The sequence below is a fragment of the Eimeria necatrix genome, genomic scaffold (genome assembly GCF_000499385.1).
Source record: "Eimeria necatrix Houghton genomic scaffold, Enh_scaff16, whole genome shotgun sequence".
NCBI classification, from domain to species: domain Eukaryota; phylum Apicomplexa; class Conoidasida; order Eucoccidiorida; family Eimeriidae; genus Eimeria; species Eimeria necatrix.
In genome coordinates, this window is record NW_013655000.1 from 150437 (window position 1) to 164628 (window position 14192).

General features: G+C 52.2%; 3 protein-coding genes across 3 annotated transcripts in view; 2 read left to right on the top strand and 1 right to left on the bottom strand.

The window, feature by feature from the left end:
- Positions 1-220: 220 nt before the first annotated feature.
- On the top strand, positions 221-5857 carry ENH_00020590 (prolyl-tRNA synthetase, putative; the record flags this gene model as incomplete). Its single annotated transcript, XM_013584461.1, has 14 exons — positions 221-628; positions 744-875; positions 1070-1209; positions 1484-1644; positions 1997-2178; positions 2499-2660; positions 2870-3072; positions 3292-3420; positions 3603-3790; positions 4214-4371; positions 4581-4670; positions 4941-5242; positions 5495-5558; positions 5714-5857. The coding sequence occupies 14 exons, from the start codon at positions 221-223 to the stop codon at positions 5855-5857; spliced, it is 2463 nt and encodes an 820-aa protein (XP_013439915.1).
- An 822-nt stretch (positions 5858-6679) lies between these two features.
- Positions 6680-10983, bottom strand: ENH_00020600 (hypothetical protein, conserved; the record flags this gene model as incomplete). The annotated part of the gene is made up of 5 exons (XM_013584462.1): positions 6680-6816; positions 7040-7274; positions 7529-7746; positions 7974-8795; positions 9048-10983. 5 exons carry the CDS (start codon positions 10981-10983, stop codon positions 6680-6682), a joined length of 3348 nt encoding a protein of 1115 aa, XP_013439916.1.
- A 2574-nt stretch (positions 10984-13557) lies between these two features.
- The window catches only part of ENH_00020610 (hypothetical protein), a gene marked incomplete at both ends in the record, with an annotated part of 1376 nt that continues 741 nt past the window's right edge, over positions 13558-14192 (top strand). Inside the window, one exon of the mRNA XM_013584463.1 lies at positions 13558-14043. Within this exon, the coding sequence (XP_013439917.1) occupies positions 13558-14043 (486 nt within the window). The remainder of the gene's footprint in view (positions 14044-14192) is intronic.

Below are 14192 nucleotides of genomic sequence, written 5' to 3' on the forward strand. Positions count from 1 at the left end.
TTGGCCCGAAAATGTGAAAACTCTATCTCCTATTTTTCTGCTATTAAAATTGACAGCTGCAGCGGTGAATGCAGCTGCTGCAGGAGCGGCTCCAATAGCTGCTGATAGGGCTCCTGGTGTGCATGCTGATCGGCAATATCCTGTTGCAGCTCCACGATGCTCGCAGGCTGGGTCCACTCTGTGTCTCGTGTCTCTCCCATGTTTCAGACGAACATTTTTAATGATTAAAGAGGCTGGTAGCGTAGTAAGGAGGGAGGCACACTGTCTCCGCCGTATAGTCGCCTTTTTGTTAGTGCCCTCTCATCGCCGAGAGCACCCCGCAGTCGCTGCTGCTAGGGCTTTTCCCTTTGGTTCAGCAGCTGCTGCTCCTGCCCTTGCTCCACGTACTGCTATTACAGCTAACGTAGTTTATAGGAATCAGAAGTACGCCAAGTGTTGCACGGGCTCGACGGTGACACCAAACTCTCAAGTCGAACCGACCAACAACGGCGATACTGTACTTCCAAACACCCATAGCAGCAGCACGACCACTGAAATCATGTCAAGTCAAGAGGGTCCCACGCAGCAGCAGCTGCAGCAGGAGAAGACTCTTAAGGAGTCCCTTAGGAGTGCGGGTATTTTGTTTAAAGTAAGATCGTGTTGCATCTGTGGCGGCTAATGCTGCGACTTCAGAAGCAGACTCACCGCATAGTAAAGATGCTGTCTTCATTGATGTTGATGGTGCTGCATAATATTGCATGCAGGAACACACACACCCGAAGGCCGGCACAGTTGAGGAGTTGGTCGGTGTGGTTGGGACCCTGGGGATACCAGTATGCAAGAATCTGTTCTTGAAGGACAAGAAAGGCAGCCTGTTCCTGTTGACGGCCCTCCATGTAATATCAGGCTCAGAGTTTTAGCTCTAACTCCGGCCCGAAGCCGTGGAGCGCAGCCCTTGTAGCACTGTACACTGGCTTGTGGCTGCGTTGTTTTGTCATGTGTAGCTTTGAAGAGAAGGATAGCGCTGTTTATAGTTTGGATGTGGGTCATGGCAGCAGCGTCAGGACCGTTGAATGCTTCTGTATCACAGGACTCGCCCACCCCGTTAAAAGGCCTAATGACGAAGCTGGGAGTTCAGAAGCTTCGGCTGGCCGACGAGAAGTTGCTGGAGGCTACTTTGAATGTGCTTCCTGGATGCGTGACCCCCTTCGCCATGCTGAATGACCAGAAGTGAGGCGGCTGCTGCGGACCCTGGCATTCCTACCATTATTTTTCCGCGTGCATCTATCCATGCACCTGCGGCGAGTTGAGCTTCGCTTGCTGCTGCTGAGTTTCCTCGAAACTTTTCCTCTTTTTTTTGAGAGTGACCATAGGCCCTACATTGCCAGAAAGGAGGCAGTCGTCCCGTTGCCACAGCACCCGCAGCAGCAGCCGGCAGGGGCTGAGTGGGACGTCCATCTGTTGTATTATCACTCTTTTATCTGCGGCTTCTGCTGCTACGCAGGAAGGAGGTGACGTTCTTGTTGGACTCTAAGCTGAAGGATAGTGACAACTCAGTTTTAGTACATCCTTTCCATAACTTCCAGAGCCTGGAACTCGCAGCCAAAGATATCACATCCTTCTTGATGTCTAATGGCATCGCTATAACGTTCATCGACTGTGAGGGTCAGTCAACATGCTGGCAACAGTGAATCATTGTTTTCGCATTTTGAGCTAATGTTTTTGCCAAGGCGACTCACGGCTTCTCATGTTGGTGCTAGTGTTTGCTGCTGCTCTTGTATTGGCTTCTGTCGCCTTTTGTTGTTTTGTGCTCTGCCCGTGATGTGTGTCCTTGGTGGATGTAAGATAGCTGCGGCTGGTGCTGGCCTTGCTATTTTTAGTGTTTGAGGGCTGGAGCGCAGTGTGGCTATCCCCATCTTCTGGGGGCGGCACACTTCGTGTTGAAGGGGCAAGGGGAAGCTAGTTCTGCTACCAGTGTAGTATGTGGCTCTTTTTTGTATCCTATTTTCGGCTACAGAGTTACAGACACTGTCGGAGCTTCCGGTGGACGGAGTCAATGGAACAGCGCCCACCGCAAATGCGGCAGGCAAGAAGCTTGGTGGAGGTGCGAAAGGGAGCAAGGACGAGGCTCCTCACCAAGAGGCGACTCTGGGTGTCACGGCGAAGAAGTCAACAAACTTTGCTGACTGGTACACCCAGGTAAGGGGTCACGCAGTGTTTTCCGTGGTTGGCAGCTTCTGTAACAACTCTGATTATTTCCCCTGCATGCTTCCACTTGTTATTATTGCATCAGCTTCGCGAGGTGCGCCGCTGGATTCTTTTCTTTTGCGACCTATTTTTCGATTAGGAGGACATCTCAGTGTCTCGCAGGTCCTTTTTCGTTTTCGACTTCTTCTGTCGTGTCTCGGCCGTGCTGCTTCTCTGGGCGTGGCCGTGTCGTCTGTCTCTTTCGTTGTGTGTCTTGTTGCTTGGTATACACGGCCCATTCCATATCTGTGTGGCCCTTTGCCGGTGTGCAGGTAATAGTACGTGGCGAGCTGGTTGAATACTACGACATCAGTGGCTGCTACATCATCCGTCCTTGGGCCTACAGGATATGGGAGGCCGTTCAGAAGTTTTTTGACGATGGTATCAAGCGTCTTGGGGTTGAGAATTGCTACTTCCCGATGTTCGTGTCTCAGGTTAGCAGTGCTTATCTGAACTTTGTGCATTCCGTTGCCTTTTCCCCTTGTTTATACATTGAAGGTTGTGTCCGTTGCACATGTTTTCCATGTTCGTTTTACAATTTTCTCCCTTAATTTTTTCCATAGCCGCGTTGCGTAGCAGCATCAGGTGCCGTAGCACCTTCCGCAGCATTAGTAGCTCGCAGGTGTGAGTTTCATTTACTTAGGCGAAGCTTGAGAAGGAGAAGGACCACGTGGAAGGATTCAAACCAGAAGTAGCGTGGGTTACTCATTACGGAGACTCTGAGCTTCCAGAGAAGGTCGCCATCCGCCCCACAAGTGAAACGATCATGTATCCAGCATATGCAAAGTGGATTCGGTCTCACCGTGACCTGCCGCTAAAGTTGAACCAGTGGAACAACGTCGTCAGGTAATCGGGGACTAGGTGGCTGGCAGCAGCACTACTGGCATCAGGGACAGTTGAAGCGGTCGCAGGAGCAGCCACGCCAGTGTCATGTTGAGATGCCGTTCTCCAGAAGATGGCGCAGTGGTTTTTTCTGTCATGGCTTGGCATTCGCAGCTACGTGTTTTAGAAGGATGCTGGGTATGTGAATTTGATTTGCTGCCTCCGCTGCAACTTTGGGTGCAGATGGGAATTTAAACAACCAACCCCCTTTCTTCGCACAAGGGAGTTTTTGTGGCAGGAAGGCCACACCGCCCACGCAACAGAGGAGGAAGCATACGCACTTGTTCTTGAGATTCTGGAGCTGTACAGGCAGTACGGCCGAAACCCTCAAACGCGAACCTAAATTCCAGGGGTTCAGGGAATAAGACGCCTCCCGTTCGATTTTTTATTCCTCTCCCGTGATGATGACAGGCTATCTGCGCCGTTTCCAGTAGTTGCATTGTACTGGTGCTACTCATCTCCTAGTGATGGTGACGGAACTGTTGCTGCTGCAGATGGTACGAGGACTATTTGGCCGTTCCGGTGATCAAAGGAGAGAAGAGCGAAAATGAGAAGTTTGCTGGCGGAAAGAAGACAACAACTATTGAGGGCATAATTCCCGATACGGGTAGAGGTATCCAGGCGGCGACTTCTCACTTGCTTGGGCAAAACTTTTCAAGAATGTTTAGCATCGAATTTGAAGGTGAGTATGCGATGCTGCTGGAAGGGTGCCTAGCTGCTTCCATAGTGGACTAACAAGTCTTGATTGCTCGCTGGGCTAGCCCATCTTTCCCATTTCCGGTGAATTTGGTCCTCGCTGCGCGTCGCTAGCTGAGCGGCTAGCTGCTTACTGCTGACTGTGTGCTTGCTTTTTCGGCTTATCGGCTTTATGATGCTCTTTATTTTGCTGTCCACGTCTCGTTCCTGTTCTTGATTTTATGCGTTTAATGTTCCGTGGCTTTGTTCTGCCGCACGCCCGACGTTTTCTTGGTGAATACCTTTCAGGTAATGTGAGATATTGTGTGAATAAACGCACTGCGGCTAGAATCCTCCATCACTTTCGTACTGGGTCTTCCGACGATAATGCAAAATGAGACACTGATAAGTGGTTGCATTTGCAATTCAGACGAAAAGGGTGCTAAACAGCTCGTGCACCAAACGAGTTGGGGCTGTACCACGCGTTCGTTGGGCGTTATGATTATGACTCATGGTGATGACAAAGGTCTTGTGCTTCCCCCGAGGGTCGTGGCTGTTCAGGCAGTTATCATCCCCATCATTTTTAAAGTGAGCAAGCTGCTTTTGCTTCAGCCCATTCACCTCATCAAGAGCACGTGTGTTCTCTTACCTGTCGATGATTTCCTGCGTGTGCTTGTGTGTGTATTCTTTTACTGTAGCTGCATGCTGCCTCTCGTCTGTTACCTTCGCTTGCCGCTATTCGCCCTTTTGTTCTCTGAAGTCATTAAGGCCATGCTCTTTATATTGCCTTCTCTCAGGAGACTGGAGGGACGGAGATTGTTGCGAAGTGCCGCGAGCTTGAAAGACTGCTGAACGCCGCAGGCGTCCGCGTGAAGGTGGACGACAGGGTGAGCACTCGCTTCGCAGCATATATTCGTCCGTCGTTGCGCAGGTCGTTCACTGTTCGTTCTTTCGCGCTACATGCTGCCGCGAACTTCGCATGTCATACGCTATTCCCGTTGTGTTGAACGGCAGTCCTTGCTTTGTCCCGCTTGAAATGAACAATTGAGGCTTCATGATATCCCGTGGAGTAGTCGGGTTTTGTTCGCAGTGGCGCTGTTTGCTTTTGTACTTCCGGTGGGCTGTAAAGCGATGTTCCCCTCATGTGGATTGAACAGACAAATTACACACCGGGCTGGAAGTTCAACGATTGGGAATTGAAGGGCGTTCCTCTGCGATTGGAGATTGGCCCTCGAGATGTAGAGAGCTGCCAAACCAGAGTGGTGCGCAGAGACACATCGGAGGCACGGAACGTTCCCTGGGCAGAGGCGGCGTCGACAATCCCAGCCATGCTGGAGACTATGCAGAAGGACCTTTTCAACAGAGCCAAGGCCAAATTTGAAGCTTCCATAGAGCAAATTACTACTTTTGACGAAGTTATGCCAGCGCTCAACAGGCGACATGTTGTACTTGCCCCATGGTAGGAATTCGCTGCAGTTAGCGAAGGAAGCAAAATAGGCCTTTGTCAGGCGGGAAAAAGCCGCAGTTGGCAGATGAGCAAGGGATTGCACAAATAGGAAAGATACCCTGAAAATTATATAATTTGGTGGAGTAGGGCTTCTCCGGTGAGTATGAGTTTGCGGAATTCGGGCCATGGCTTAAGATGAGGTGCTGCAGAAAAAGCATGGAGGTGTTCCCTAATTTGCATGTTGCGCTTTTAGGTGTGAAGACCCGGAAACGGAAACTCAAATCAAAAGGGAGACACAGCGCCTCTCAGAAATTCAGGTGGGTGTCAGTTTGGGTGTCAGTGCCCTTGAGGGGCATTCTGTATTTCAGTGGCTGGATATAGTTGGCCCGCGCAAAAGGTGTTTGCCGTAGCTCGGGTCGGCCCATTGGCGTGGCTGCTGCTGACGGAAATGGCGAATTGGTGTGTGGCTGCTGTTAACATCAGGCCCGCGAAAACGCAGATGGCATGACGGGTGCCATGAAGCCGCTCTGCATCCCTTTTGAGCAGCCTCCCATGCCAGAAGGGACGCGCTGCTTCTTCACTGGCCGGCCAGCTAAGCGTTGGTGTCTGTTTGGCCGGAGCTACTAGTGGTTGCTCCTCCAGAACAGCGCTTAGCGGCATGAAAGAAACGATCTGTATGCTCTGCTGAATCGTTGCGGGCTAAGAGAGCCACTGGCGGAGCAGGGCTGTGGCGTCAGCAACACTTGCTGCTGCGCCGAACGGTGCGGCAAGTTGCAACCCAGAATACCCGCTGCTGTATGAAACTAGAACAAAACCCTGTGTTGCGTCCAACGAAAGAAGGGTGCCCGCTGCCCAGCCTGGTTCCATCTTGCTAGGTATAGCGCAGTGACAGAACATCTGTTGTAACATCTGTTGCACGACCCTGTTGGGGTGTGCAGTTCTGCTGCGTTCTTGCTGCTCATCTAGTGAGTGCTATCACCGAAGTCAGAGCTCCCGCGTCGGCAACAACTGTCGGAGCGGGAAATGTCAGCCTCCCGGAACCAAGCTGTCATCCGGGGCAGCTGACGTACTCCCTGGAAGTAGCCACACAAAGCGGCACTTCACTACTAAATTTTCAACTGAAGGAGATGACGGGACCGCCACTGCTACGTGTTTCACGGGTGGACTTACGGAAGGACGGCAATAATCGAATGTCCCTCACCCGTGGCGGCGGCTGGACTGGCCGCTATCACGGTTCAAGTGGGTGACTGCAGCACTGGCTACTGCAGCAATGTAGCACATTGTGTTGCGGCGCAGAGACAGAAAACGGAGGAAAGAGGCATCTCTAAGTTGGTGCCAAGACGCAAAGGCGTTGGCCGACAGGGGCGCTCAAGCGCCGAGGACACGCAGCAACAACAGTGGTTGTCGTAGCAACTAGCAATGCAGCAGCCAAAGTAGCTACCAAAGTATTCAAAAGTCAAGAGGACCCGACGTTTCCCTGAAGTCTGGTGCATCGAGCTGCTGGAGGTTTGGTTCCACGGGCACGGGCTCGACGGGCGCCGAATGGGCCGCGGAACTGCGTAACATTTCCAGTACTTCTTGCTCCACTGCAGCACCAAGCAAAAACAAAAATGCTCTCATGGGGTGTGTTTATGTGTTTTGCATACCTACGTGCACTACCCATGTCGAGCACCTCCTTAACGTTTTGTCCGCGTAGCGGGGCATCATTGCACGCTGAGCGGCTAATGCATAATCTCACAAGTCAAGGAAGGCAGCTTAGTTTAAAGAGTGTCTGTGAGTGCAAGTAGCGCTAGGCCTTCACGTGCTAACCTTTGAGTTCGTGCTCCAGAGTAGCTTGGGGAAGCGTGGCTCTCCAAGCTTGTATTTTCTCCACTGCACAGAGTCTGGACTTGATAAAGCCGTGTTTCTTAACTAGGAACCGGCGAGCTTCCCCCCTCATTTGCGCCACCCAAGCGAACGTTTCAGCTTCAAAACGAACACCGTGCACATACGGCAGCTCCATGGCGCGACGGCTAAGTCGAGCAACTCGACTTGCCGAGACGTCCTGAAGAATCGCAGACTCTAGTACATACTGGCAGCATCACCATTTCAAGCCACAGTGACAGGATACCGGCACCCTCACACAAGAGCAAATACAATGCACAGCCACGCAAAACGCCGGAGGACGGCACAGCCACTATGAACGGATCCTGCTCTAGGTAAAGGCAGGCAACAGCAAAACAAAGAAACAGGAGCACGAAGAACCAGGCAACGTTAAGCCATTTCAAATATTGTTTAACAGGTGCACCCCTGACATACACTTCGAGTTGTGTACGGGACATCTCCAGAGCAGTCAATTAGATTGAAGGGGCCCCCAGGAGGCCCTGTTGAGCCTAAGCCACTCGCTGCCACTCCTGGCGAAAGCTCCTCAAGGTTTCTGACTTTCGATGGACGGTCAGGGGCTCCGTCTGGCGCCGAGCCCACTGACGTTGAGGTCTTCGCTGCAGCAGACCTACGACTGTTCAGGTGTCTCCGGCCTGCAGAAGCAGCAAGCATGAGCCGTTCTCCAGAGCTCGACAGCCGTCGAGTACAGCGTGTAACCCTTGAGGTGCATCGAATGCATGCAAATGAAGCCTTCAGCTCCTTACATTCACAACACGTAATTAAGCTACACAAGTGTCTGCATCTTGTCGTGGTAAATGTGAAATCCGGGTTAATAATCTTTAGTTAGCTTGCATGCTCCTCTGTTTACGGCTCAACTCACACTGAGCTGCATACAGAAGCGCCACCCTTTTAGCCCCTTCATAGCCCAGCTGCAAAACGGAGAATGCGCGGCTCTCTACACCCCCAGCACAGCACAGAACGAGCCACGCGTTGTGAGGGGGGCTGTGACAAACCCTGACGTTGCCTCGTGGCGACCGGCCGAGCCCTTCAGCAGATATAACACTGCCTAGCTCAGCCGGTATCAGCTTCTTCCTCATCGGAGGCAAAATCGTTGTGGTTGTGCTTGTTGGTGCCGTTCCAGGAGGGGTAGCTGTTGTGGAACTGTGCGCTGCAGTGGTGGCAGTCGACGAAGATATCGGCCACAAACACTGTGGTGATGCTGCTGCTGCTGACTCCATCGTGGCAAGGGTCCCAACAGGAGGAGGCGAAGGGCGACCCAGGCTCCCTCTACTACCCCAAGGCATCACCATTCTTCCTGGAAAGCTAAAGCCGTCTTGCGCGCAGGGAGAAAGAGTTCCTATGCAAATTTTCGGCACCACGCAGTCATCGCCGGGGCCGCTTGGTGTCTCAGCTGCTTGTGCAGCAGGTGCTGGAACTGAGGGCTGCAACACCGCTCGAGGAAGCTGCACCATTGCAGATGGATCTCCGCTGCTAGCACTGCAGTTTCCTTGACAATCCCTTTTTCCAGAAGCAGATGCGGGCGCTGTCCCTATATACCCGTACGGAGTACCTACTGAGCAACCAGGGGAAGCAGGTGGACCCCACCGAAGGCTGTCATCCACCGGCCATGAAGAACGGCCACGTCCTTGACCTCTCACGCCATCAGATGCTGGTGCTGCCGCTGCGTCTGTTCCTTGCCAGCCTGCGTACATATGAGCGGATAGACCGGAAAGCCGTCACATCTGAATTCGCAGTCATACACGGGTTTGCACGTAAACACACAACGACGTTCCTATGGGACACAAAACCAAATCTTACACCCCCAATGAGCGTGTCACCTCCCTGTCAGTAGGGCAACAGACTAAATGCATGTATAGACATCATGAAGTGTTTGCTGTGTATATCAAGTAGCACAAAACCGCTGAGCAAGGCTGAGGTCGAGGGCCTATCTTACTCTGTGCGACCACGGGGCCACCGTACTGACCATCTGGATTACTAAAACCAGATGCTGCTGTCGCTGTTGTGCCTGTTGCTGGGCTTGGCGTTGCTGGTGCTTCTCGCAAAGCGCTGCAGCAGCCAGGAGCAAAACCCGTCGGCGTCGTGGAAAGGCCCGTTGCATGGGCTAGCTGCTGCTGCTGCTGCAATAAAGTTGGCAGTTGCTGCTGTGGCATTGGTAGCTGCTGAGGCTGCTCCACAGAAGCATCTTGCTTTGGTTGCTGCATTGACTGTTGTTGATGCTGGAGCGAGATCTGCTGTGTGGGATGCAGCCGTAGCTCGGGTTGGTGGTGTTGCTGCAACGCAATAGGCTGGTGATGAGGCGGTTGTTGTAAAGCCATAGGCTGCTGCTGTTGCTGCAGACGAATAGGCTGGTGCGGGTGCTGCTGTCGCAGGTGCACATGCTGGTGCTGCACTGGCAATTGGTGCTGATGGGGCTGTTGCTGCAAAGGAATCTGAAGGAGATGCCGTTGCTCTTGCAACCGCTGGTAAAGCGTTTCTAACTGCGTTCGCGTCTCTTGAAAACAACGAGGATTTATGGCCCTCAGCTCACGCGGTGACTCGGAGAGAAAAGGCAGCAACAGCGTTAAGTACTTCGCCAGTTGGTGGGGAGGACAGTTTTTTATGGCGTCTAAGTGGAACGCCTCCTCCCCTGCTGCTCCGGTTGTTCTTGTTCTCTGGGCTTGTGAAGAATTGCTGCCGCTGTAACCCTCAGGTTTGCATAACGAGTTCCACTTTCCCTCTGTGATACCGTCATCAGCCCCCGATGAAGACGCCCCTGCAGCTCCTGACTGCAGGGCAGACTGCGCGTCGTCCGAGGATAACCCTTTAGGCAAACCAACAGGCGCATGTACGGTATCCCTGCACTTGCTCGTGCTGCTTGTCGTAGCGCTGATGTTGCTGCCGTTGCTGCCACTGCTGCAGAACGCCGAATCTTCCTCCTCTTCCAAGCCACCACTCGTGGTCGCCGTACTGCTCGTTCCTATGGGACTGCTGCCTCCTTCGCGGTCTTTGCGGCAAACAGGCAGATGCTGCAGCTGAGAGCAACAGCCTTTTGAAGATCCCCAAGAACCCCTCACCTCTTTGTACACCTCAGTTACCACTGTTGAGAGGTAGCTCCGCAAAGCAGTAGTTATCGTACTAGAAATTTCAGGTCGAATACACAAAGATAACCCACCTCCTGGCTGCTGTGGCACTTGTTGCTGCATTATTGGTGTATGTACCAAGTGCTGTTGCACCAAATGCTGCTGAAGTAACACATTTTGCTGACACGGCTGTTGGGCTAGGAGGTGCTGCTGGTGCGTAGAGCGTGCATGCTGGACCACATGGCCAGAAGACCCCAATGGAGAGCCCATAAGGACGGTTTGGAAGCACGAAACAGGTGCATGCTGCAAAGGCTTTCCCAGGCAGGAAACATGGCACGAAGAATAAGAAGCAACAGTGCTACAAGGGGAGGGGCAACTAGTTGTCACGGGTCCCCCGTTGCATGCCGCACCTCCGGAAACCCACAAGCCTGAAGAGGGTCCACCAGGAGTAGCAGAACTTTCGACGGCAGCATTTACCGCCGGTGCTGTAAGCCGACGTCCCTCAACTCCCAAACAGGAAGGCGTACCCGACCCTACTTGAAGCTGCAAGGGCGTTGTCAGAGGCGTCCCAACCTGTTGTATCTGCGAGCCTGCTGGAGGCCTGCAAGCACTATTGCTCACAGGCAAAGCTGCTGCTGCTTGTTCACAAGCATACGGCCATAAGCTGTATGACTGCTGCAACTGCAAAGGTAGCGGGGAATTCACGGGAGGCACACACGACCCAACGCCAAGCGGGCGCTCGCCTTCACTGCCCAAAAAGGGCGGTGTCCCTGGGTGCTTAGAGCAGACCTCTCCAGTAGCCAGCAACATCTGAGCCGTGCACTTCTCCTGATGCTGCTATTATCGGCAGTTCTTCGTTGCGTAAAAGGGGGCAGAAGCGGCCCCTAATCGAGCAGGATCATAGGCTTAGAAGTTTGTCCCATCCACCTCCCAGGACCAGCTGACCCACTCTGTGTTTCTTTTTCCGAAAGAGCAATGACACCAACTAACGGCTAGCAGAATACTGTTTTCGTCGTTGTTTTGGGCTCTGCTTCCACTAGACAAGGGCGGGGCTGTATCGTCGTGGACACATGTAACGTCCAAGAGCTTTTCTTACCTACAGCAAGGTCAAGCACTTGCCCTAAAGAAAAACGCTGACGGGACCCACCGTAAAAGAAAAACAGCAATTTATCAGACTTAAGTGGGCCCACAATGCTCCGCGTTTTCGAAACTCTTTGTGTGGTGCTGCTGGAGCAGCAAGCCACTCAGCAAGCAGATAAACGGCCTGCTGCAATTCTCCACTATGGCCAGAAAAACAGGAAATATTCTGAAACGGCAATATTGAGCTGAAGTGGAAGGATGCCTTCGACCGAGGAACCAACTAGGGGCACTAGGCCCCGAGCTGGATCCCTCGAAGAGGCCTTAAATGAGCTGCAGCTGTTTCACGCAAAAGGCGGAAGAATTACATAAACATTACCGCAAAATACATAAAAGGGACGCATATGTTACGCTTGATTGTTGCAACAAATCCAAACAGCAGACGCCGCAGCTGCCTCCGCTGCCAGCCCGAGCAAGCCCCAGGTCTGCGCAAAGTGGCCTCACTATTTGTCTTTCAGCTTGTACCAAACAACAGTATCGAAAGGGCTCAAGCTACCACACACTAATTGCTATCAGTCACAGTAGCTCTAGTGCTACTTATTTTGGCACGGTGGGCTTTTTGGGAAGCAGTGTTCAGCGCCCTGGCATTCCAAAACCCCCTGAAGCCAGCATTTGCCACTTTATAAATAAGGCTGCATTTGTGCCATGCACGCTGAAAATTTTCCCCTGGCATGTAAGTGATCTGAAATTTAAGCATGATAATATGTAAGTTAGTGATGGGGAGCAGGAACGGTGAAAATGCTGTGGCGCCTTCTGGTCAGGGCCGGACCGCAAGAACCTCACGGGCCCTTAAAAGCGCCGCGCATCATGTTATAAACAAGAGATGCAACACTGCTGTTTATTTGTAGATTGTGTAATGGGTATTCGGAATCGAGTTCAATTCTAGAGGGCCTCTAAGGGCGCTGTCTTGGTTGTCCGCTTCACCCCTTGCTTGACGTGTAGTAGACACCCCTTGGTAGAGGGAAGCTAACACTTGAGAAACGGACAGACCTTACAATGCTACGAAATGCACTGGTGTGGAGATCCTACGAAGCCATTCAATGTCTATGCTATGACGGGATCCATAGCCACACCGTAAATTCTCTTTGCAAGGACCTGTTGCAGCATGAGAGTCAACTTGTATGATGCAGCACTTCGCAGCAGTCAACTCTTATAAATACTGGAACAAAGAGAAATGGAGATCAAAAATGATCTAGCAGCGAGAGCTTTGTGGCTGGCTGAGTACAGCTAATGATGCATCCATAAGAAGAACACACGGTAACAGGCTGAGACCTGCTTAAACTGATTTAAAAACGTGAATCGTGAAGTATGCTGTGAATTGAATAGATGCTGTACCTGTATTTGTAGAATTGATTGCGTTAGCTTTACAAAGCTGGGACTTTGCCCCGACCTAGTGCCAGCAATATTACTGGATCGGTCAGGAGTTGTGGGCCAGTTTTTTTGTAGTAACCTCTGATGGGACGCCGCTTCTTGTAGTGCACAGCCCCTACTGCTGCGACTATGCTGCTACCTGCCCCTCGAGCAGGGCCTATGATTGGCACCTAACTTTGGCCCATTTCCGTGAAACAGTAGCTTATATATATCGAAATACAGTTATTCTTAGGTTTTCAAAATTTGTTCTTGTTCGATTCGCCCCACTCGGCGTGCTCGCCTCCTAGGCCCTGTGGGGATGATGTAGTGCACAGGCACTACAATGGGGCTTGCTGGTGACCTATAGACGATAGCTAGCTAGCGACCTACAAGGGGTCGCAACACTGGAGGAGGACAGGACCCTCCCACTAGGATCAAAGTAAGGCAATTTGTCTATGAATTAATATGCATACGTTAGAGATGCCTGAAAATGCGTGGAGACTGGGGCTGGCGATAGCGCCGGCACCAGTGCAGGCCTCCTCCCCACAGGGCCTAGGAGGCGAGCACCCCGAGTGGGGCGAATCGAACAACAACAGATTTCGGAAGACTTAAGAATTACTATATTTCGATAGATAAAAGCTACTGCTTCAAGGAAATGGGCCTACGTTAGGTGCCGTTCGTAGGCCCTGCTCGTGGGGCAGGTAGCAGCGTAGTCGCAGCAGTAGGCGCTGTGCACTACATTTGGGGGCTGTTCCGGGATCGAAATCTTTGTTCTTTCCTGACTTGGGAGTAGAAATACTATGTTTTAATAACTCACGCCTAGAAATCTTCGCTCAGTAAGGGATGCATCTCCGCAACGGACGCGTTATCGGCCCCACACCGCAGCAGACTTCATCAATGTCAGTCAACAAAATCGGCTGCCGGACGCCAGCCCATCATCACCACGCGACTCCGAAGCCCGCCATGGAAGAGCGGCCGCATGGGCATAAGGAGGACCCCCCGCAAGTGATACCTATGACCAATGTTACGCCAGGGGACAGTCCCTTCGTCACGTGGGACCAGTTCCAGTACGCTATGAGTGTGATAAGAACTGTTATAGGGGGGACAGTGGAATCCGGCGCAACGATTCCCATACTACCAGAAGACGGCAGCACTATGCAGGCCTTTCTGCTGCGCATCGAGCGCCGGTACACCCAGATGGGATTGGAACCGTGCGAGTGGGGAAATGCACTTATAGACCACCTTGTGGGCCTGGCTCTAACGTATTGGATGTATCTACGGAGAACTATTGACCTAAACGGCTGGGCGACAGTACAGCGCAGGCTTTTGGAGCGGTTTGACAAAACAATGTCGCAGAGTCAATTGCTAACGGAGTTGGCTAAAGTACGGTGGAATGGCAACCAGAAGGAATACACGGACCGGTTTGCGGCTGTAGCGGAGCGTGGTTTGGGTCTTGCCCCCGACGAACTCGCGGACTACTACTGCACCGGGATACCGACAGACCTCCATCTTCTAATAACCAATAACGGACA